This window comes from Protomyctophum parallelum (genome assembly GCF_964188405.1).
Source record: "Protomyctophum parallelum genome assembly, chromosome: 22".
Lineage (NCBI taxonomy): Eukaryota > Metazoa > Chordata > Actinopteri > Myctophiformes > Myctophidae > Protomyctophum > Protomyctophum parallelum.
The window spans coordinates 17465615-17490505 of NC_139714.1; the positions used below are offsets into that span (position 1 = coordinate 17465615).

Below are 24891 nucleotides of genomic sequence, written 5' to 3' on the forward strand. Positions count from 1 at the left end.
ACAGACAGCACGCTTCAACGGCTTCGACTAGCAGCTGCAGGGGATATTGGTAATCACTAAATCGATAGGCACAGGTGCAAATAATGTTCCTAATCAATCAGTATAGGCTATAGCTGTATACAGTAGGCTACATAAAACAGTAAAGACACTCTGGAATGTCTTACCCTTGGACTTACCCATGCAGTAACTGACAAGTGACAACAATGACAGTTATGACACACTTCTATACACATTACATTTAGTCCACTGTTTCGTGGAAGAAAATACAAGATCTTGCATGGTCAGGGTCAGTGACCACTGACTGACCACATCCAATAATCGCCAATAGCTTCACGGTCACGGTCCTCACGCACCTGTTGAAAACCCCTGGCCTAAAGTAGCACCACCACCAACCTGGGTCAGCCGTAGATAGATACTCCTGGTCAAATATAGGCTACTCAACTACAAGTTGAAAGTGGTTAACTGTGCCGTTGAGTTAAAAGGACTGGAGTAAGCTGGCTATATACTTGCTTTAAAACAAATAATTAAGTATTTAAAGTGTTTACTGGTGCAGTTTTCCTTAGTGCCCAGAATGTTTTGGTGCCCAAACATGGGTGTACATCTCTATTCTAAATGTTTTGATGAATTGAACAAGGTGGACCCTCTTGTAAACAAGTGTAACGCTTAATTGGGTCGTCCACTCACAGTTAACAGTATTTGTATTGAGTTTGTGCTTGAAATGTACTGTAATTCTGCAAACTGTTAATACATATTTAAATCAATGAAAAACCACTGCCCACCTTTCTGTTACCTTTACACCTGTTACCTACTTACCATAGGCCTACATGCTTTATAGGCCTTGCCTACTAATAGTAGGCTGTTCAAAATCAAGTAACACTCGAGTGAAGTACAGATACTCAAAAAATACAAATTGTAGGAATAGCAAGTAAGACGAATTGCTATTTCCATCTTTGAATCAGAATGTGCATAACGGACTGTTTATTTCACACTCTTCAATCATATTGACAAAACACACACACACCCACTTCCTTGTTTACCCCGAACCCCCCGCCCACTCTCTTAGGGTGAATTATGTCCCAAGAAAGTCACTACAAAATACAGTATACATGTCGTTAAGTCGTTAATGACTTACTGTCCACAGTCCACCATTGGAAAGTATATAAATCAGAACTTATGCTCAAGTGAAAGCTGTATCACTTACTTTAATTAATTTAAAATACATTCAAAAAGATAAAGTGAAAAAAGAGAATGATCAGATCGTATTAAATAAGTCTGGTTGGTTGGTAATATTAGGGGAAAACTGCCACGCATATTTCTGCATATAAATATGTACAGTCTGCTACTGTAGCCTACACGAATGTGATACAGAGCCCGACGTGGGTCCTATAATCATATTAATAATTTCTTCAGAAGTTTATTTATTTTTTATCCCGTCAATATGATGAAATCAGTGAGAATTCCTCTACTCGCCAACAGTTGGTGAGTAGAATAATTCTCAGATTTGAAATTTAGTCATTGCATCCATTGACTGTATTTAAAGAGCACCCAATACATATGAAGCTAGAGCATCACCTAGTGGCGGAACAGTAAATCGCAATAAAGGTCGATTGACTATAGCTTTGTGCCTAGAATATCATGAGAGGACACAGTGATGAGGTTAGACTTACAATATATATCTTGCATCTTAAGTTCACAACATGTGCCCTAGACAAAGTCATATCTAGGCTACACAGTACTGCTACATCTTGATGAAATCATGATCCAATACCATTTGCAGGCCCGACGCTAAACAATGTGCACTTCTTGTAATTGGGATATCAGTCTTACTTACTGGGCTACACGGCCCTGCTGCATCTCAACAAGGAGAGGAAGGTGACCTGAAGGACAATCTGTAGAATTTGCATCCAATTGTTCAAAAGCCATCAGCACTTCTTTGGCACAGAGCACTACCTGCATTCGCAGGGAATTACATCATTTTGGACTGAGGTCGATTAAAAAAAAAAAGGTTCTAAATGTAAAACCCATGTTTCTGTGTCAGTGGCGCTCAACCTTTTTCATGTCAAGGACTCCCAAAATTATCTCTATTGGGCCACGGACCCCCATCTAAAAATATGTAGTTCCAGGAGGGACCCCCGAGAAGCCAATATTTTAATTAAAAATGTTCGCTCTGAAATATATATATTCAAAGATTTGTGCCACATTTTCATGATTTTTAAAAAATAGCAGACCTACAAGCTCGTATGAGCTTGTATATCTGCTATTTTTCAATAGCTAAAGTATAACAGAATGCTTAAAACACCAAAAGGGGTTCCCCGCCCAAAATTGGTTAAATGGGGCCTCTGAAGATTGAACACACACAGATAATTGAAATTGTACACTTCCACTGTAAAATTGAAAATGGTGCCTTTATATAGCGCCTTTATCCAAGGCACTTTACATGGATTGTGCATTACATTTACCCATTCATTCACACACATTCATGCATACACTGATGGCGGCGGTATAAACCATGCAAGGCACCAACCTGCACATCAGGAGCAATTTGGGGTTCAGTGTCTTGCTCAAGGACACTTGGACACTCTGGGGGAGCCCAGAGGGTTTGTCTGAAATTCTTTATTAGGAACAATCCCTTGAGATGAACCATCTCGTTTTCAAGGGGCTCCGCAATTCACAAAATACACTTCATACATAAAGACACTTCTGTACAAACAATTCAACCAGACAAAACAAGACAAGACAAAACAATACAATTCCTAGATAAACAAACAACAAAACAAAAACTGCAACAAAACAACATTTCACATAAGATGGACATAACGTAGACATAACACTGTGGATCATTAATTACATCATGGATCTGCTACAGTGATGATTAGTGAAAACATGAACAGGTAGTCTCCAGATGAGAGGACAGCACAGTTTTAAACAAATTAAAAGATGTTATTGAACGAATATGGACAGGTAGATTGTTCCAGTCACAAGGAGCTTTGAACATAAATTATGTTTTGCCAACTGATGTGGGTATATTGAAGTAAACCTGTGAGCAATGTCTAAGTTGATGTGTAGAAGTGTACGGTATCATAAGCTGTTTCAAGTACTGTGGATAATTGAAATGAATACATTTAAAGATGAACTGCAGCCAGTGCTGCTGTCTTCTTGAGGTGGGTGATGGTATAAGTTGAGATTTTCGTACAAGGTACAGTTTTACATAAACAGAACGACATGTACTTTTTAATTTTTTGAGCCGAACGCGAACAAAAATAAAACCATGGGTACAGAGGCTACGTTTACTTAACACCCATTCTGAACGGGAACCCATTTTGGTGTTAGCATCATGTTATGCTTTAGCTATTGAAAAATAGCAGATCTACAAGCTCGTAGCGCGCCACAGAGTGGCGCGCTACGAGCTTGTAGGTCTGCTATTTTTGAAAAATCGAAGAACGACTGACATTTTTAGAATCTGATCTCAGGTCAGAATGGGTTAATCAGACCAGTGTGTTGAGATGTAGCATCAATAGCACTCGCCTGCTCCCCCTTTCCAGTCCGTTCTTCTCATCTGTATGGCATGCTTCGCTTAACGATCCACATTAATATTCAAGCTGTGGTTTTTTAAGACTTACTTTGCCCCGTAGGGCTGAACCTCATTGAGAATATAAAAAAGGAACAGTGTGTGTGTGTGTGTGGGGGGGGGTAATTTTAACCCATTTTGACCTGAGATCAGATTCTAAAAATGTCTTCTACATCCTGACAGTTTCCTGAAAAAGCCATGTTTCTATGTCAGTGTCAAAAATGTCAAAAAAGTGTCACAAAAAAAATGTCAAAAATAGCGCGCCACTCGGTGGCACGCTATGAGCTTGTAGATCTGCTATTTTTCAATAGCTAAAGCATAACATAATGCTAACACCAAAAGGGGTTCCCGCCCAAAATCGGTTAATGTCTCAATAAGTATAGTGGGCGTCAATATTAAAGCAACAGCCAAGCTGATAAATGAACTCAGTTAATTTGGGTAATTCTTTAATCTCTTATCTTGTCCATTACATGAAATTAAGTCATTTAAGTCCTTCAGGCTAAATGCTGTAGTCGTTGTGTGGGAACAGTAAGCTGTTCTTCCATTCAAAATAAAGGCATCAAATCCCAGAGTCTTATCACACTTCAGCAGCACTTTGAAGCTCAGACACGCTAAAGCTTAGAGAGCATTTTAATATAGCAACACCTCTGGCAAATTCTAATCTTCCATTTTTTAAGTTGAGTTGCTGTAAAAATTAATTTCGTAGCGGCCCTTTAACCCATTTTGGGTGGGAACCCCTTTTGGCGTATTAAGCATTATGATGTACGTTAGTTGTTGAAAAAATAGCAGATCTACAAGCTCGTAGCGCGGCACCAAGTGCCGCGCTACGAGCTTGTAGATCTGTTGTTTTTTGAAAAATCGTGAAAATGTGGCACAAATGTTTGAATATGTTCCTTCAGAGCGAATGTTTTTAACTCAAATCTTTGCTTCTGGGGGGGTGTTCCTGGAACAACATATATTCAGATGGGGCTCGGCGGCCAATTACATTATATCTTTGAGGGTCCTTGACATATTTGAGAACGACTGACATAGAAACATGGGGATTTTTAGAAGACATTTGTAGAATCTTTTCTCAGGTCTAAATGGTTTTAAAAGGTTTTAGCCAAGAGGAAACAGTTCATTAACCCATTCTGACCTGAGATCAGATTCTAAAAATGTCTTCTACATCCTGACAGAAGACATTTTTAGAATCTGATCTCAGGTCAGAATGAAAACTATGTCAGTCGCTCTTCGATTTTTCAAAAATAGCAGACCTACAAGCTCGTAGCGCGCCACTCGGTGGCGCGCTATGAGCTTGTAGATCTGCTATTTTTCAATAGCTAAAGCACGACATGACGCTAACACCAAAATGGGTTAAAAAACAAACAAGAAAAACAACAGAGACGTGCTTCACAAACAGGAACGGTTGTCAACAGCAGGGCGGTCATCAATCTCTGCCCACCTGTCAATCAGGCTTAAGGCAAAGACGTCACTCATTGGTCGGTCGCCACACTCGCCATCCCGCTGCTGCCCCGCCCCTCTCCAGGTCATCCCCCCCGCTGTCCTTCAATCATTGTTGCCGTGGCGACAACAGCGATCGATCGATAGCAGGGAGGGGGGCTAACCTCAGCAGTTCCCCCTCACCATCATGGCCTCCGAGGTGCGCTGTGTCACGGTCAACGTAGTCAACACCTAAGACCATAGATTTTAAAGTTTTTATTAACACATTCTGACCTGAGATCAGATTCATACGAGGTTTCCACTGGACACACACTGGTCTGATTAACCCATTCTGACCTGAGATCAGATTCTAAAAATGTCAGTCGTTCTTCGATTAAAAATAATAATAGCAGACCTACAAGCTCGTAGCGTGCCACTCGGTGGTGCGCTATGAGCTTGTAGATCTGCTATTTTTAAATAGCCAAAGCATAACGTGATGCTAACACCAAAACGGGTTCCCGCGCAAAATGGGTTTTAAGCATAGAATTGGGGTATGGACAGGAAAAAAATGCAGTACATATGTTATGCTTCTTTTTCTAATTTCTTTACATACAAATAGACAGAGAACAGACAGGGAACAGGACAGTTCTGCTACTACATGGACAGAATTGTTTTTTAGGTTTGAGTGGTCACAAAACTGAAACTGAAACAAAACTAAAACTAAACTAAACGAGAGACGAGACGAAAACAACCCTCCCACCCTCCCACTTGGAACTTTCTAGACACCTTCTTCACAACACCTAGAAGACCATAGAAATATAACTAAATCACATTCACAACACTCTCAATAAAGACTGAATAAACTTCTTGGAAAATTAACCCAGAGAAGCTAGACACAGAGATGATTAAATGACCCATTATGATGAATAATTCAGAGACACACAGACGGCATAATTAGGAGTAAGAATCTCATTAGAAAGCTTCAAAGCGCTGCCTCTGTCGTTGCGGGGACCGCCCATAACGCCGACGTGCCATTACTCCGACTACGTGATCTTCATGTGCGGTGAGGGTTTAGGGACAGGGTTAGGGTGAGGGCTAATAATGTGGCCGTGGTTAAAGGCCTATTCATAGTCTGGATTTTCGGTGGTGAGGTGACCACCACTTCGGTGGTGAGCTGACCACCGGAGCTGAAATAACGTTGAGTGGTGGTGAGTAAAAACAGAGAGAAGGGCTGGAGCGGTGGCGGTGGTTTGCTCTTCACCGCGGCTCAGTGACGTCATGTTGTAGTTCGGTGGTGGTCACCTCACCACCGAAAATCTAGACTATGTATGAGACCATCCACCCACCATCTTTCCGCACGAGGCCAGACATACAAACAACATATATACACAGGTATAAAACCAATAGGTTGAGTACATAACTAAGATACAAAGAAAGGAATCACATGGTTATGTTCACAGAAATAATTGGGTGAAATGTTATCTGGTGTATGTGAGAGTCATCTATCAGTTTGTTATGGGAAAACACCTACCTGGGCTGCCAAAGGGTGGATTGAAAACACCTACCTGGGCTGCCATAGGGTGGATTCCAACTGTGGAGTCCAGCTGTTGTTTGGTAAGACCACACTTCATCGCCACAGCGAAACCTTGGACGATATCTCCGGCACTGGGACCCATTACATGGAGACCGACCACTCGTTCCTTAAAGACATGTCATGCAGACCCAAAATATTAGATACTATTAAATTAACACATATTAGGAGTGATTAAAAAAAGACAACGAAGGTGATTATTGACAACCCCCAAGGGCTGATATGACAGTGGATGACCAATCACGTAGGCATGTAAACGATTCACTCAACTCACGATACGATTCGTATCACGATATGATCTATCTATAAATTTCATTTTCAGCCTTTGCATAAAGCCTGCAAGGTCGACAAGGCTAAAATGCCGATAACTGGGTGTTAGGGCTGTCCCCGACTAAGGATTTGTATAGTCGACTGATAGATGAATAAATTAGCTGTTAGTCGACTAATAGTCGACTAAGCAAAAAAAATAATAAAAAAAATATATTGTATTATTCCACTAGGTCTGTGGGGGACATAAACACATTTGAACATTCTGACTGTTCAAATCTTTTTTTTTAACAACTGAGAGGCTTGTCATTAGCCAGATTGAGCACAGCAGGTGAGATTGAGATTCTGGAGTCTATCAGGCCAGCACACTGTGCGATTCAAGTCACAGGCAGTGGCACATTGCCACACAGGCAGACACACTCCAGATGCACATTGGAGATTTGAACAGTCAGAATGTTCAAATGTGTTTATGTCCCCCACAGACCTAGTGGAATAATACAATATTTTTGTATATTTTTGTAAATATTGTATTTTTATATACAATTTTTTGGGGCAAAAAAGAAAAAAGAAAAAAAAAAACTTTTTTTTCCCCGATCGATTAGTCGACTATTCGACTAATCGAGGTCAGCCCTACTGGGTGTTAATAAAAAACATGCTTACGTTCATACTTACATTGTCAGGGATGTGGCAGATTATTTTGACATAGCAGGAGTTTTTGTTCCTGCCAGGGAGGGTCCATTCCAAAGGCCAGTAGTAACTGTGATATACCTACAATACGAGGACAATGTTCAGATATTTATGGTAAGAAACTAATTTCTACTCTCATATCCAGTGAGTCGCTTGTATGTGTAAATGTATACTGTATGTACGGTATACGGTGAAAAGTAATTAAGTACATTTACTTAACCCATTTTGACCTGAGATCAGATTCTAAAGATGTCCTTCTACATCCTGACAGTTTTCTGAAAAAGCCATGTTTCTATGTCAGTCGTTCTTCAATAAATAAATAAAAACAGACCTACAAGCTCATAACGCGCCACTCGGTGGTGCGCTATGAGCTTGTAGATCTGCTATTTTTGAAAAATCAATGTTGAGGTATTTGTACTCGATATGTACACGTTGCGACACGTTGTGAGCTTGTAGATCTAATATTTTCAAAAGATTTGAAAACTTGAAATGAGACATTCTGAATAATGAGTGCTTTCTATTTTTGGTACTTTGTTTTATTATACTGACATAACTTCAAAATATCAGTGACAGAAAATAAGTAATTAAATAATATAAAACGAAAAAAATAATAGTGTAATAGTTAGTGTAAATGTTCCAAATATAATACAAAATAGGTAGAAAAATAGGTATATAAATGCGATAAACAAGAAAACAAAAAAACTGTTAAACAGTGACAGATGTTAACAGACTACATAAAACATAGAGCCTATTTAAAAAACACAAGCTAAAAACTAAAACCAAAACATTTAAAAAGAGCCCCAGTATGTATGACGACGTGCAATTCATATGGAAAAGTTAAGAGTTACCAACACCACGCACAACCTATAAATAAATAAAGTGTCATGGTGCTATCCTTAAAAAAAAAACGTTACCAGCACTGTTTTTTTAAAAGCAGTGCTGGTAACGTTTTGTTTTTAAGGATAGCACCATGACACTTTATTTATTTATAGGTTGTGCGTAAAGAATGAGAGTACTTTTTCCACCACTGACTGTATATATATATATATATATATATATACCTCTATGTTGGTCTCCCCCAACGTGAGGTTGGCGCTCTCCTCCGACAGACCAACGGCAGCGTACTCCAACGGAGTGAAGAGCACGATGGGGACGTCTTCGTAGGGACACTGAACATCGAGATGAAACGGACAAAAGATCAAAAGAAGCTCTCTCTATTATCCCATTCTGACCTGAGATCAGATTCTAAAAAAATGTCTTCTACAACCCGACAGTTTTCTGAAAAAGCTATGTTTCTATGTCAGTCGTTCTTCGATTTCTTTCAAAAATAGCAAGACCTACAAGCTCGTAGCTATGAGCTAACATAATGCTAACACCAAAAGTGGTTCCCGCACAAAATGAGTTAAACAGATAATTCCGTCCCTCGATTATGATTGTCTATGATTGCCTTTGAAGCCATTGTAAGTAAACATGCACCTGTGATGACTGTATGACATCACATTACTTGCAGCAAACAAATTGTTTCAAAATGTTCTATTTGTTGTGTCCTTTGTTTTTACATTGAGTTTCTCACAACAGGCATGAAAGTTGCTTTAGTATTGAGTCATTTCACATTTGCAACAGTTGCAAACAGTTGCAAACAGTTGCAAATACTAAAGCAACAGTTTGCAACAGTTGCAACAGTTGCAAACAGTTGCAAATACTAAAGCAACAGTTGCAAACAGTTGCAAATACTAAAGCAACAGTTGCAAACAGTTGCAAATACTAAAGCAACAGTTTGCAACAGTTGCTTTAGTATTGAGTCATTTCACATTTGCAACAGGTAGTTTGAGTTCACCAAAAATAATGTACAAAAAGAACTCCAGACTAAATAACATACATGTATATTAATTTTCCTACTTATATTGATCCCAAATTACTTTGCCATGATGGGGTAATATTTTGCAGAATTGCCCCTCTCCTCCAGTTTCCACCCGGCAGACCTCATCATAGCAGACCTCATCGGTACACACATCCATGCCTTTAACCCATTTTGACCTGAGATCAGATTCTATAAATGTCTTCTACATCCTGACAGTTTTCTGAAAAAGCTATGTTTCTATGTCAGTCATTCTTCGATTTTTCAAAAATAGCAGACCTACAAGCTCATAGAGCGCCACTCGGTGGCGTGCTATGAGCTTGCAGATCTTCTATTTTTCAATAGCTAAAGCATAACATAATGCTAACACCAAAATGGGATAACTTGTCCCACACAAGCTACCACAGTCTGCTATTAACAGATGTCATGCTGCTACTGTATGTGTTTTGCCAAGTCCCGGACTGTGATTGGCCAGTACAGTCACTTTTGATTGGCAGTTGTGCCGAACGCTCACACAAAAACATGATTTACGAGACTGGTGGCTGGTGTGGGACGACCACCAAGGCATGGATGTGTTGGTAAATGTCAACAAAAGTGATATGCTTATTATGGGCCAAGGTGGAGCCTGCGGAACCGTTGCGCACTGGTTAGGTAGGGTATGGACAAACGAAACAACAAATCCCCATCAACTCTCGGTATATTTCTGTTCAGCTATCAAACATGTTCAATGGGTTCTGTGGAATAGGTGGAAGCCCAGCTGAGCACCTACTGGGCCAAACCAACTCCTGTCTGTGGATAGGGATAGTATTTGTCATGAGGGACACTGGACTCTAAAAAGAGGACTTTGGAAAACTAAAGACTTGAGAAAGAAAAGATCTACAAGCTTAAATTAATTTTGGTGTCTCCTGTATGTATAGAGTCCAATAGAACCAGTACCAGTGTGGTGTCTCCTGTATAGAGTCTAATCAGTACCAGTGTGGTGTCTCCTGTATAGAGTCTAATCAGTACCAGTGTGGTGTCTCCTGTATAGAGTCTAATCAGTACCAGTGTGGTGTCTCCTGTATAGAGTCTAACCAGTACCAGTGTGGTGTCTCCTGTGTAGAGTCTAACCAGTACCAGTGTGGTGTCTCCTGTATAGAGTCCAATAGAACCAGTACCAGTGTGGTGTCTCCTGTATAGAGTCCAATAGAACCAGTACCAGTGTGGTGTCTCCTGTATAGAGTCCAATAGAACCAGTACCAGTGTGGTGTCTCCTGTATAGAGTCCAATAGAACCAGTACCAGTGTGGTGTCTCCTGTATAGAGTCCAATAGAACCAGTACCAGTGTGGTGTCTCCTGTATAGAGTCCAATAGAACCAGTACCAGTGTGGTGTCTCCTGTATAGAGTCCAATAGAACCAGTACCAGTGTGGTGTCTCCTGTGTAGAGTCTCCGGGCCAACAGTCTCCCGGCGGTCATGGACAGACCGGAGGTCGAGGGTCGACCGTGCTGAACCGAGCCCAGAGCGTAGACGTGATCCACAGTCGTCTGCTCCTGTTCATTCACCAGGATCCTGCCGGTGCTGTGGACATGCGCACGTACACGCACACACACACACACACACACACACACACGCACGCACGCACGCACGCACGCACACATGCACGCACACACGCACACACGCACGCACACACACACGCACACGCACACACACACACACACACACACACACACACACACACACACACACACACACTTAACCCATCTTGACCTGAGATCAGATTCTATAAAAATGTCTTCTACATCCTGACAGTTTTCTGAAAAAGCTATGTTTCTATGTCAGTCGTTCTTCGATTTTTCCCAAAAATAGCAGACCTACAAGCTCGTAGCGCGCCACTCGGTGGCGGGCTATGAGCTTGTAGATCTGCTATTTTTCCAATAGCTAAAGTATAACATAATGCTAACACCGAAAGGGTTTTTTTAATCAGCCTTGGAGAAAAGTGTACGTCCATAAATGACACACAGTCTCACAACACACACAAGTACGATCACACAAACATGTCACCTGAGATCAATACACAGTGATATGGATCTCTAATACTGTACGATACGTACTCCTGGCTGCATTTCACCCCGACACGTTCAAGGCCAAGGTCACCGGTGTCGGACTCCCTCCCTACAGCAAGCAGAACCTGGGAAGTTAAATTTGCCCAGTCTTTGAACATTTTAAAAAATATGTTGAAAAAGTGGCTGATGGGCAAGTTAGTATAGTGCTGTGTTTATCTATTTATATCTATTTATTGTCTTTTGTTTATTGATCTATGATGGCCGGTTGTAAATGTCATTAGTATTGTAATGTTAGTACACATGTTCTTCTTATCATATATGCTGTAACTTTTTATTTTTTTATTTTTTTTATTTGGATCACAATGGAAATAAGTCCTCTGACTTTCTGTGCAATCCTGATAATTCTGTGCTGCTCTTCTATGAATTGTATCATGAATATATCAAATAAATCAAATCAAATCAAATACACAGACAACGGTGTACGCTTGGTGCATTTAAAGATAATAAGACAAGACAAACAGAGCGGCCAAATTCGTCGAAGCATGGCTGCCCTCTGGCACCTCTTATAGGGGATGAGTGGTCAAATGTTATGTGTATTGGAGTGACCGAGGAGGTGTGGTGCCAAAGATGCATATAAACACTATGGTATTGATTAATTGAATGTAGCCTACTAGTAGATGATACTTAACACTGTAATTACCACCTGTTCCTCACCGACAAACTCATTAGAGACTGCCGACTCATGTGAACCTATTTCAAACTGTGTGAGTTAACTATAGAATAGAGTCCATACCCATTCTGACCGGGCACCCATTTTGGTGTCAGCATCATGTTATGCTTTAGCTATTTAAAAATAGCAGATCTACAAGCTCATATCGCGCCACCGAGTGGCGCGATACGAGCTTGTAGGTCTGCTATTTTTGAAAAAAATCGAACAACGACTGACATTTTTAGAATCTGATCTCAGGTCAGAATGGGTTAATCAGACCAGTGTGTGTCCGGCGGAAACCTCGTATGAATCTGATCTCAGGTCAGAATGGGTTAAGGAATGACCATCTCTTGTTACTCCTGAAACTCTGTACACTGCTGACAGTATAAAATGTGTGTTGGGGACATGTGTGTGGGGAGTTCGGAGGGAAGCTCTGGAGAGAGGCACCAGTCTCTCTCTGGTGTGATGACATATACAATAAAAGAATGGAGAATCCTGATGGTTGAGTCCTGCTTCTTCCTGATGTTGTTTACTTACTAATAGTAATATAAAAAAACTCCCACTACAGAGGCCAGTTAGATGACATACCAATGGGGAGGTATAGGGGTCAGACTTACATCATCTAAAAGATGATGGTGGCAGCTATATTGTGATGTCTAAATATACTCAATTTGGTGTGAAACTGTAAATAGGTACTTGTGATTTGTATATACTTTCTGTCCTCATGTTTTTGTCCTGTTGTTGTACCGTTAAAGTTAAAGTTAAAGGTTTTATGACATTCATTTTCATTTATTTTCATTTTTTATTTTAGGTTTTATGACCTCAATTACACCCAAAAAACCTGAACATTCAGTGGATTTTCTGCGGTCTGAAGTTTTCTTTGGGGTTTTTTGGGCCTTTTGAGCTACAATGAAAACAGGCAACACAGTGAAACAGTGACATCTGCTGGCAAATCCCATTGACATATATGGGATTTGCAGTAAGTGATGTCACTTACTGCCGGCAAATCAGAGCACCTGTTTGAGCCAGAAAACCCCAGATCACAGAAAATCTACTGAATGTTAAAAGTTCATGTTTTTGGGGTGCAATTGAGATTAGAAAACCTAAAAAAAAACAAGAACAATTCCAAAACCTTTTTTTAAATGTCACAATCCCTTTAAAGTTAACCCTCAGAGAACCTTCACGTGTTTAATAGAGAGAGAAAAAAACAAAAGGGGGTTCCCGCCCAGAATGGGCAGAAAGTGTCGTATATGTTGTGTCCATGTGTCATAAATTCATGTATTGTCTTTTTCTGCTTAATACAAAAATATTGAAACACAAACACAAAGCATAGAAAGAGACATTTTCATAAAAAAACAAAAAGGGGGCAGGTAAGAATTTATTCTTCTTCCTGCTCCTTTTCGTCATGGTTGTATCAGATAAGTATGAAAGACAAATGAACAATGAAATGAATTGTTATCCATTATGATTTGTACTGTATTGTGATACACTATGGCCCCTTTTCCACCGGTTGGTTCCCAATACAAGCGGCCGAAATGAGTTTTCTTCGACGGGTGGCCTGGCATCTCCCTTAGAGATATAGGGTGAGAAGTTCAGTCACACGAGAGAGACTCGGAGTAGAACCGCTGCTCCTTCGCCTGGAAAGGAGTCAGCTGAGGTGGTTCGGGCATCTGGTTAGGATGCCTCTCGGGCGCCTCCCTATAGGGAGGTCCTCGACGCATGTCCCACTGGGAGGAGACCCCGGGGCAGACCAAGGACCACGTCCCACTGGGAGGAGACCCCGGGGCAGACCAAGGATCACGTCCCACTGGGGGGAGACCCCGGGGCAGACCAAGGATCACGTCCCACTGGGAGGAGACCCCGGGGCAGACCAAGGACCACGTCCCACTGGGAGGAGACCCCGGGGCAGACCAAGGACCACGTCCCACTGGGAGGAGACCCCGGGGCAGACCAAGGCGCAGTTGGAGGAAATACATCGACTCACTGGCCTTGGAACGTCTCGGAATCCCCCAGGAGGAAGTCACTAATGTTGCTCTGGAGAGGGAAGTCTGGAGCTCTCTGGTGGAGCTGTTGCCCCCGCGACCAGACTACGGATAAGCGGTTGAAGATGGATGGATGGATGGATGGTTCCCAATGGGAACTGGTTCAGTTCTTTTTGTTTTTTTAGTCCATGAGCCAGAGCTCCAACATTGAATCATTAATTATGAATTGAGTGGAGCAAAACCATACCTATATTAGACTGTTATCACCATTAAACTTCCTCAATTGAGTACTTACACGAAGACAATGATTTATTGTATTACACATTTAACATTTTTAAATATGCAAATGAGGCATTATGTAGGAAAATATGCAAAATAATCAAAAGTATGAAAAAGCTACTACTGTGGAAGGGTTATCATGTATTAATTTACTTGTATTGATCCTATAAACAATTTAATATAGGGTATAGTCCATGAGTTCTGGCTCATGGACTAAAAACCAAAAAGAACTGAACCGGTTCCCATTGGGAACCAACCGGTGGAAAAGGGGCCTATGTGCAAAATGAAATGAAATGAAATAACCACCACCTACTGTATCAAATTCTTCCTGTTTGGTTTTGCCCTCTGTCGACACCAGACTCACTCTCAGTCTCCCAGGAGGCCCTGTCATTTTAGAAAGACCTGGGCGTACAGTGTGACCTGAAATAACCTGAAACTCCCTTTCCCACGATGCTAAGCTACGATTACCTTCAGCTTCAATTTGCTCCACCTGAAACACGCACGCACGCACACACACACACACACACACACACACACACACACACACACACACACACACACACACACACACACACACACACACACACACACACACACACACACACACACACACACACACACACACACACACACAGATAAACCTAAAAAGGATGTTCAGTCTCCCCCTCTGTGTGAAATGAATTAGTTTTTGTTCTGAAATGAGAGACATTTGTCATTTCAACAGAAATGGCACCTATTCTTACCCGATGATTGATAGCACATAATGGGGAAAAACAAATTATAGTACTTTCAAAGGGACAGCTGGCAATTTTAAGTCCCTTGGCTAACAAAAATAACACCTCTACAGTCTACACAGAATCCTCTATATTTTTAGAGGACGGTACCAGACTGATAATGAGATCCTTTAGTAATTACAGCCAAACCCTTTCCAAAACCCCAAAGAGAATATTCATTCTCTGTCTCGGTATACCTTGCTTAGCGAGTAGTGCTGGAGGAAATGGACTCCGTGGACAAACATGTGGTTCTGGATCTTCTGGGCCATCTTCTGGTCGTGACCCGGGAGGAGGAGAGGAGGACCGGGTTCGAGGAGCACGGTGACCGCTAGGCCGAGGCCGGACAGGAACCCGGCACACTCCAGACCCTCCGCGGTCCCGCCCACTACGAGGGTGCTGGCCGGTGAGGAGCGCAGGGACAAGATGTCATCACTGGGGGGGGGGGGGGGGGGGGGGGGGGGGAGAGATAAAGACATCAGAGAATCATTCTTTCCTACATTTAAACAAAAATAAGAATTTCAATCCACCATTAATAACTCATCACTCCAATATGTTCTGGGAGAACAGTCCAAATGCACAGTTTTGGCAGCAAAATACGTGTGGAGTTAATTGTCATCAACTGAGGGACAGCCAGTGGACAGTAGAGACAGGTATATCTGTCTGAACAGGGTGATTAAGTTGCTGTTATGTTTCTGTTTGTTAATTTATTTTCATTGTTACTGTATTGCTAGTTGTTCATTATTGTTTGGATGTTTGTTGTTGTCTCTGTGTGTGCGCAGTGAGTTGTCTCTGTGTGCACAATGTTGACTTGTTTTGTTGTATGTACGCTTTGGCAATGTAGAACATATTTATCATGCCAATAAAGCCTTTTGAAATTGAAAATAATTGAGAGAGAGAGAGAGAGAGAGAGAGAGAGAGAGAGAGAGAGAGAGAGAGAGAGAGAGAGGACAAATAGGAGGTGATCGTGACTTTATGAGTGCCATTGACAAGAGACGAGGGGATGCACCATGAGGCCATATTATACAAAAGCAACAGCTGCAATTTAATTATAATAGGTGAAAATCAATCTGCACCACCATTATGTGTTTCCTTCTGTTCTGGCAGATTGTTTATTTGGCCATTTAAGGAGAGTGGGAGAGTGTCCATTATTCTTATACTATCTTTAATGAGGGAGAAAAGATGGCAGGTGTGTGGAAGATGTGGATGCCAGCATGTTCCAGAGGTAAGAGAGTGTGTGTGTGTGTGTGTGTGTGTGTGTGTGTGTGTGTGTGTGTGTGTGTGTGTGTGTGTGTGTGTGTGTGTGTGTGTGTGTGTGTGTGTGTGTGTGTGTGTGTGTGGCACCATACCTATTCATGTTTACTAGTTGGATATTGGCACAGTACAACAATACTGAAAGCAGTGCATTGTGGGAGAATTATATAACCTGACAGTGATGTAAATAGGTTTTTAATGTAATGAGTCCCAGGATGCAGGGATGGTCTTTTAGAATGAGTCCCAGGGACATTTTATGAGTCCCACTTCAACCACGTTAGGAGTCATATTTTGCCATTTTTTACAAATTGCAGCATTTAACTCCCATTTCATTTTATATGGTTATAATGTGGTTATTATATTCATGTAGAAAACAGAAGAAAACATGATTATAATAACTAAAGCTAGCAAAATAAAATAGAAACAGTACAGTAGTACAGTAGTGCATCCCGTGGATGCAGAGGTCGTTGTTTTATTGTGTCCCTTAACCATAAACTGCGTTTTGGGATGCAAAATGCACCCTATTTTAACAGTTGACCCTGATGAAGGCCCATGTATAGGCTGAAACGCATTGGTCGTGTTTTTAACCCTTTTAAAATGAAATAAAGGATTTTTTCTACTTCAACTGAACAGAGCTGCCTTGGACCCTCTTTTAAGTTTGCCACCTTTTACCTCCTTCTACAGTGACATTGACTCAAGGTATAGGACTTTTTAAGAAATCTTGTGCTTTGCACCCTATTTTAATCTCTGACCTGGTGACACAATGTTCCTTGCCTCCAGGTATGTCCAAAGACTGAGATGTGTCTCCTGTGGCGATGACCAGTGTCTCTGCAGTGTGGCGGGTCTTCCTCCCATCGATGTCTGTTGCCTTTTGGACAGACAGAAGATTGACACGCTAAATAACAACATGGCCTTCTCAAATTGTGCCAGCCCAGAATAAATGTCATTGTATGTATACTCTGTATCTATACAAATGACAAATAAACCTGAACCTGAACCTGAACCTGATATAATATTGAAGTTGTATCGATTGAGGTAATGCTTATGCAACAAAGAAATCCTGATCTATTTTGGGAAGATGATGGACAGAAGTTAGACTGGTTATTAAATTATGAAGTATTTAGGACAGCCCAGTTTGTTTCTAGAGCCTGGAGTAGAAGACAATACCAGCTCTTCAAGTAGGTACATGTGTCTCCTGTCACAGGCCTAAAGGTGTATTTTATTTTATGGTATTTTATTTTAGGTTGTATATTATGAAATCTGCCTCGTAAGGATCTGGAGTGTCAGTTTGCAAACCGTCATGTGGGTTTATTGTCATTGTTTATGTAAACTGTAAAAAGTGTCCTGTAAGTCCATATGGGCTGGGCTTCTTCGGAAGCATGACTCTTAAATAAAGAATCAATCAATCAATCAATCAATCAATCATGTATCCAGTCTACCTCTACTGTGTGCGGCGCCACTATCTCTCCGCGGGCGCTCAGGTAAGTCACTCCACCGTCCCTCAACTCCCTCCTGGTCTCCGAGCCGTGGGAGATCACGCGCTCCTGCAATGCGTCCACCAACTCGCTCCAGACGTGGGACACTGACAGCAACAAAGAAATGTCTCTTTCACATTATTGTTTTCACAGTGTTAAAAATGAATTTGTAATAATCGAAAATTGGAAAGAAAAGGGGGGGGGGGAAAGGATCTGAGTGTTTTTTCTTTATTTAATTCTTTCTCATTTAAAAAGAAAAATGTCTGTAATTCAGTTGATTTACAACAACGTGTTGGGAAAGTTTGAGAGTAAGAGTGTCTGTCCTGTTGTCTTTGTTTTGTTTGTCTGTTCACATTTGTCATCGTTTAACTGTTTTTAGTTTTTTCGTGTTTATCACATTTATATATCTTTTTATTATGTATTGTATGTGGAACATTTACATTACCTGTCATTATTATTTTTTCATTTTATATAACTGAAATAATCATTATCATTGTAAATGATATTCTGAAGTTGTCATATACAAAAAATGCCTAATAAAAACAGCATAAAAAAAAATGAATTTGTATATTCTGAAATGTTTGTTTCCCCCTCTCTCTCTCTCACCCTTCTCTTCAACCTTCCAGCCATATTTCTTAGAATCCTGAATGGCTTTCCCGAGCAGAGACGCCTGTTGTAGCAGCTTCTTGATGTTTCCCGCGTTCGCGCGGGGAACGCCTCCGGCGTCTGGAGTTGAGAAAAGGAAGGAAGGAATTGAGGAGAACATTGAAATAAGAAAGAGAGCGCAAAACAGCAGACAAAAACATTCAAAGAGCATTATGTATACAGCTGATAGAAGCCGTCGCAAAACACAAGGTTAAAATACACACCCTTTGCACATTTAGGGGATGGCGTCGCAATATCAAGGATCAAAACCCTTTTCTGGAACCCAGCAGCCTCCTAGGAAAGTGAGAGACGACAGATGTTGAGAGAGACAAGGATAGAGGATGAATATTTTATATTTTGATGGTTAAATAATGATCCAAACTCCCCGAATGAGATACTCTCATGTATGATTGCATCACCACAAATGCGGCGGTGGCTCAGGGGTAGAGTGGCCGGATGGTAACCACAAGGTTGCCAGTTCGAACCCTGTGGGCTCCCCCAGAGTTGGTGTCGAAGTGTCCTTGAGCAAGACCACTGAACCCCTAATTGCTCCTGATATGTGCTGGTCGGTGCCTTGCATGGTTTCCGCTGCCATCGGTGTATGAATGTGTGAATGTAACGCACAATCTATGTAAAGCGCCTTGGATAAAGGCGCTATATAAATGCACCATTTACCACAATGCCATTTATATGAAATTTCTCAGAGCATTGCTTTTAGAATGATGACAGCGTTTAATGACCAGATTACACAAACAAATAGGGGTGAGCATTGGGGGAACAGCAGGGTTTAAAGTTGACATCAAGCAGAGAGGAACTGAGAAGGGACGTCCCTTCTAATACTACTGTAATACATGACATGTATTATATGTCATGTATTATTATTATTGAAATGACCTGCTGCCTATGTAGACAACATGTATTACATGTTGTCTACATAGGCAGCAGGTCATTTAAATTGCAAAGTAATTATGGTATAAGTTAACTCAGATAAAATGTGAGCTAACCTTTGCAACAGCCAGACCTCCCGACCCTCCACCAATGACCAGCAGATCGTAGTCGAATGACTTGGTCTGGTTCTCCATGTGTCAGCGGTTCGTTCTTCTAGTCTGCACTTGATAGGAAAGACACAGACGTTTTCGCTCCACTTCACTAAAAATATACTGAGTTACTGACCCGTTTAATCAAACAAACACCAACTAGATGGACTTTGGTCTACTGTATCTCGTCTGTCCACCCCTGGTCTAGATCGGTGTGTGTATTGCACTGCACTGCACTGCTCTGCTCTCTGGCCTGCCCTGACCTGATCAATCTGGACCAAGTTAATATTCTGTCAAGGTTACAATTCAACTATACTTACACGTCCTGACAGATTAAGGCCGTGACAGACAGTATGCCTCTCCAGAAGGCAAACAAATATCAAATTCAAGATATTTTAAATGTATGTTAGTAATCGTTAAGTCATGCCAGCTGGTGTGTCTTGATGAATTGAATAGACCTTTTTGAATTATGCTTTATGTATATTATGCATATTATGTACCTCTAGTCTCTGTACTATTATTTTTGCTATTAAACTCTTAAAGCAGTCAAAAGACTTGTGGTTTCACAGCGACACCTTGTGGAAAAGGTACTATTTGCACAAGCTTTGTACAGCAGCAGCTATTTTCTTATACGTGTAGTGCACATTAGAACAGAACAGTAATAAGGTGCAGCCATGACTTAATTAACTTTTTAGGTGATAACGAACAAGAATGCGCACATATAGATCAACAATTGCGACTACGAAAAACAAGTTTGTAAGAGAACAAGAACATGCTTCCCTGACGAACATAGCCTAAGATTTAGTTTAGACTCTCGTAGGCTAGTAGACGTATTCATCGAAGATTGAAAATGTCACGTCTCTATACGAGTCTTAATCTTTAGGCTAAAAGCCTACCTTTACTGTCGCATAGTTCGGGTAGTTGTAAACTTTTGTTCTATTATACAAATTATACAAATCACGAAGGAGTCACATTTGTCTCACTGACCAAAATACACTAACTGGTGGGTGGGCGTGTAGTATGACGAGTAGGCCTACGCATGCGCCCGAGGTTTATTTTATTTTTATTTTTTTATAGTTTTGCGTTTATTGTTTATTAACTGAAATAAACTGCCCATCGGTTTTACCGACGTGAAAATGCATTATGTTATAACACACTAACAGTACAGTAGAGTAGGGAGTTAGTTGATAGATGTATTTTATAACTAAAAAGTATCATACAACAAAGAAATGTTTTTTTTTCCCACTTCTGCCTGACCCTACCACGGCAGCGTCTAGTGAGCTAATCTAGTGAGCTAATTTAAGACTTCCGGTGGACGATCTCTTCAAAATAAGAGTACCCTCTAGAGTATTGAAAAAAAGTTTAATTTGCACATTAAAACTACAAATTAAGCATTTAAATGATGCTATATGATGCTATAAGACACACATTATGTTTCTGTGTAAGAATAAGTAATTAAATCCTTATAATAATAATAATAAAGTTATCTAAATGGATAAATGCTATTCACTGGAGTGCATGGACTTTATAAAGTGGACACTGGACAAAAGACGGCTCCGCAAGGCAACTATCTGGACATACCCACGCGTTCGGGGAGATGTCCTATACCACACCCCACTCTCCGCTAAGCGGGAGAGGTGTAAAATTCACAGCAGCAGACCTTCTACTGGGGTCAAGGCTGACAAAAAGTACCGTTTCCGGACCCAGAATGGACACTGGACAAAAGACGGCTCCGCGAGGCAACTATCTGGACATACCCACGCGTTCGGGGAGATGTCCTGTACCACACCCCACTCTCCGCTAAGCGGGAGAGGTGTAAAATTCACAGCAGCAGACCTTCTACTGTGGTCAACGCTGAAAAAGGTACCGTTTCCGGACCCAGAATGGACACTGGACAAAGAGGCCTCCGCGAGGCAACTATCTGGACATACCCACACGTTCGGGGAGATGTCCTCTACCACACCACACTCTCCGCTAAGCGGGAGAGGTGTAAAATTCACAGCAGCAGACCTTCTACTGGGGTCAATGCTGACAAAAAGTACCGTTTCCGGACCCAGAATGGACACTGGACAAAGAGGCCTCCGCGAGGCAACTATCTGGACATACCCACACGTTCGGGGAGATGTCCTCTACCACACCACACTCTCCGCTAAGCGGGAGAGGTGTAAAATTCACAGCAGCAGACCTTCTACTGGGGTCAAGGCTGACAAAAAGTACCGTTTCCGGACCCAGAATGGACACTGGACAAAAGACGGCTCCGCGAGGCAACTATCTGGACATACCCACGCGTTCGGGGAGATGTCCTGTACCACACCCCACTCTCCGCTAAGCGGGAGAGGTGTAAAATTCACAGCAGCAGACCTTCTACTGGGGTCAATGCTGACAAAAAGTACCGTTTCCGGACCCAGAATGGACACTGGACAAAGAGGCCTCCGCGAGGCAACTATCTGGACATACCCACACGTTCGGGGAGATGTCCTCTACCACACCACACTCTCCGCTAAGCGGGAGAGGTGTAAAATTCACAGCAGCAGACCTTCTACTGGGGTCAAGGCTGACAAAAAGTACCGTTTCCGGACCCAGAATGGACACTGGACAAAAGACGGCTCCGCGAGGCAACTATCTGGACATACCCACGCGTTCGGGGAGATGTCCTGTACCACACCCCACTCTCTGCTAAGCGGGAGAGGTGTAAAATTCACAGCAGCAGACCTTCTACTGTGGTCAACGCTGAAAAAAGTACCGTTTCCGGACCCAGAATGGACACTGGACAAAGAGGCCTCCGCGAGGCAACTATCTGGACATACCCACACGTTCGGGGAGATGTCCTCTACCACACCACACTCTCCGCTAAGCGGGAGAGGTGTAAAATTCACAGCAGCAGACCTTCTACTGGGGTCAAGGCTGACAAAAAGTACCGTTTCCGGACCCAGAATGGACACTGGACAAAAGACGGCTCCGCGAGGCAACTATCTGGACATACCCACGCGTTCGGGGAGATGTCCTGTACCACACCCCACTCTCCGCTAAGCGGGAGAGGTGTAAAATTCACAGCAGCAGACCTTCTACTGTGGTCAACGCTGAAAAAAGTACCGTTTCCGGACCCAGAATGGACACTGGACAAAGAGGCCTCCGCGAGGCAACTATCTGGACATACCCACGCGTTCGGGGAGATGTCCTCTACCACACCACACTCTCCGCTAAGCGGGAGAGGTGTAAAATTCACAGCAGCAGACCTTCTACTGGGGTCAACGCTCAAAAAAGTGCTGTGCCTTGGGGCATTGACATGAAATCACTTTCTCTACGCAAGCTAAGTCAGGTCAAGGAGTTACCTCTAGCTTTGGAATGGGTGTCACTTGTGTGCGTTGATTGCATCTGTCTGTGCATTTATGCATTTGTTTGTCCTGACGAAACTTGATTATTTCTCGACTGTTTATTTTCTCGTATGACACGACATAGAAACTACTTGTGACTACTGTCTTTGTGTGCTGTCGAGCGGATGTTCTTTGCATCAAAGGTATAGCCTGCTGTGTCATTCGATTCATTTGTCCAGATATGCCATTTATGATCTTTAAGGATGTACAATGACGCATATGGTGGCCTGTCGAAAAATACACACATACTGGTCAAAGCATACTCATTTTGGTGGTACAGACAGGATAAATTGAACGTTTTTGGAATTTTTGTGCCAGCTCTTAACAGGAGAAGTAAGGTCTGTGGGCTGTTAATTACTTCATATGTTGATAAGCTCTTTTCCTGCTGACATGTTTCACATTGTTCAGATTGAGCAGGTAATATTTGTGCAATAGTGTCTAAGATGCCTTTTTGTGACACGTCAAGTGGCTGCACTATGAATTGTGACATGTTCTTTGTAGATGGTAAGGCCTTGTCACCACATTGAGTACAACTATACAGACTAAGACTTTTCAGGCAAAGCAGGTCATCTCCAAGGAAAGGAGACCGAAGTGTGTATTCTACAAAGCTGTTTAATATGGTGCATTCTTCTGTCCTAGAACATTTCTGAGACACTAATGACACTGATGTGTTGGCTAGATTGAATTTCTCAAGTTTCCGTCTAAATGTTGAGTCCTGCGCTGCTGCTTCTTCAAGCCGTGTGTGACATTTTTTGATAGCAGATGTCTGTTGTAGAAATGTTAGAATTGGTAATGGTATAGCTTCACACATATTGTCATTTAGACTTTCATTGCATAAAACCACATCATCATCATCTTCTTCCAAATTGTCCTCCGTTATTGTTCTGTTAATTGCTTTCAACTGTCCAGGCACAGAATGTACAGATGTCTGTATGTTTTGCTTGAACAACTGTGTGGACACCACACATACTCAACCAAACTACTAGTTTGTGTATAAAATCTAATGGGTCATTGTGCATTCCTAAGGCCAAGTAAGATGCTATTCACTAGTTGTTGAGTGACACCACAGATTGTTTTGCAATCAAATGTGTGACCTGGATTTTGAAAAAACGCTTGAATGAGAGCTGCTAAATTCCCCGGCATAGATGACAACTGAACCATCGAAGTAGGTGTCAATGGTTTCAATTTATCTTGTACTACTTGTAGATGCAGTATACCCACGCGTTCGGGGAGATGTCCTGTACCACACCCCACTCTCCGCTAAGTGGGAGAGGTGTAAAATTCACGGCAGCAGACCTTCTACTGAGGTCAACGCTAAAAAAAGTGCTGTGCCTTGGGGCATTGACAATTATTTAATTAACGAATTAAATAACCTTATTTTATTCTGAAGGCAACCGGATGTCTTAAATTAGCTAGCTCTCAGACAGGAAATTCTAAATTAGCTCATAAGACGGAGCCAAATATCTGTCTGAGAGTGGAGCCTGCCTGGCAAATTACATGGGGGGTCCTTTTTGTGGGCTTGGCCGAAAGTGGGCGTTACCAAAAGGTGGGCGTGGCCATGGCCGCCAGAAGTCTGTCAGATTTTGACAGCTTCAAATTAGTGTTAAACATAATATAACCCAATTGACTCCAGTCCTCTCTGTTTAATATATCTATAATGAAACTATATAAACTATGCATATACCATGAAGTGCTATGACTACTAGCTCTGGTCCATAGCTCTAATGCGTTTCATTTAGAGCTATGTTACTCTAAACTTCCCCGCTCGCATGAATGCAGACCAGCCTCTACTCTTTGGCGTAAATAAAAAGAACGTTTTTGCTACACATAAAAACAAAGGCGAGTTGTGTCATTAGAAAGCCTACTTTGGTAATTGGTTCTAGTTCTAGTGAACAGAAATAATAAATAAATAGACTTGGTAACCTAACTGT

General features: G+C 41.7%; 1 protein-coding gene across 1 annotated transcript; it reads right to left on the reverse strand.

Annotated features, from left to right (window-relative positions):
* Nucleotides 1-5041: 5041 nt before the first annotated feature.
* LOC310853373 (thioredoxin reductase 1, cytoplasmic-like) lies at nucleotides 5042-20520 on the reverse strand. The gene is made up of 14 exons (XM_083757687.1): nucleotides 20483-20520; nucleotides 19554-19655; nucleotides 18774-18843; nucleotides 18511-18630; nucleotides 17869-18011; nucleotides 17182-17297; nucleotides 15376-15610; nucleotides 14719-14895; nucleotides 11484-11560; nucleotides 10794-10950; nucleotides 8594-8701; nucleotides 7518-7613; nucleotides 6553-6687; nucleotides 5042-5239 (listed from the first exon to the last, which is right to left on the reverse strand). Exons 2-14 carry the CDS (start codon nucleotides 19629-19631, stop codon nucleotides 5174-5176), a joined length of 1578 nt encoding a protein of 525 aa, XP_083613813.1. The 5' UTR covers nucleotides 19632-19655; nucleotides 20483-20520; the 3' UTR covers nucleotides 5042-5173.
* Nucleotides 20521-24891: the final 4371 nt, after the last annotated feature.

Bases quoted from the DNA above. Each gene is read 5' to 3' on its own strand.
- LOC310853373 (XM_083757687.1), bottom strand. From the start codon at position 19,631: ATGGAGAACCAGACCAAGTCATTCGACTACGATCTGCTGGTCATTGGT. The intron at 18,844-19,553 runs GTTAGCTCACAT...TCACTTTCCTAG, and splicing joins GAGGTCTGGCTGTTGCAAAG to GAGGCTGCTGGGTTCCAGAA. The intron at 5,240-6,552 runs GTAGGTGTTTTC...CTATGGTCTTAG, and splicing joins TCCACCCTATGGCAGCCCAG to GTGTTGACTACGTTGACCGT.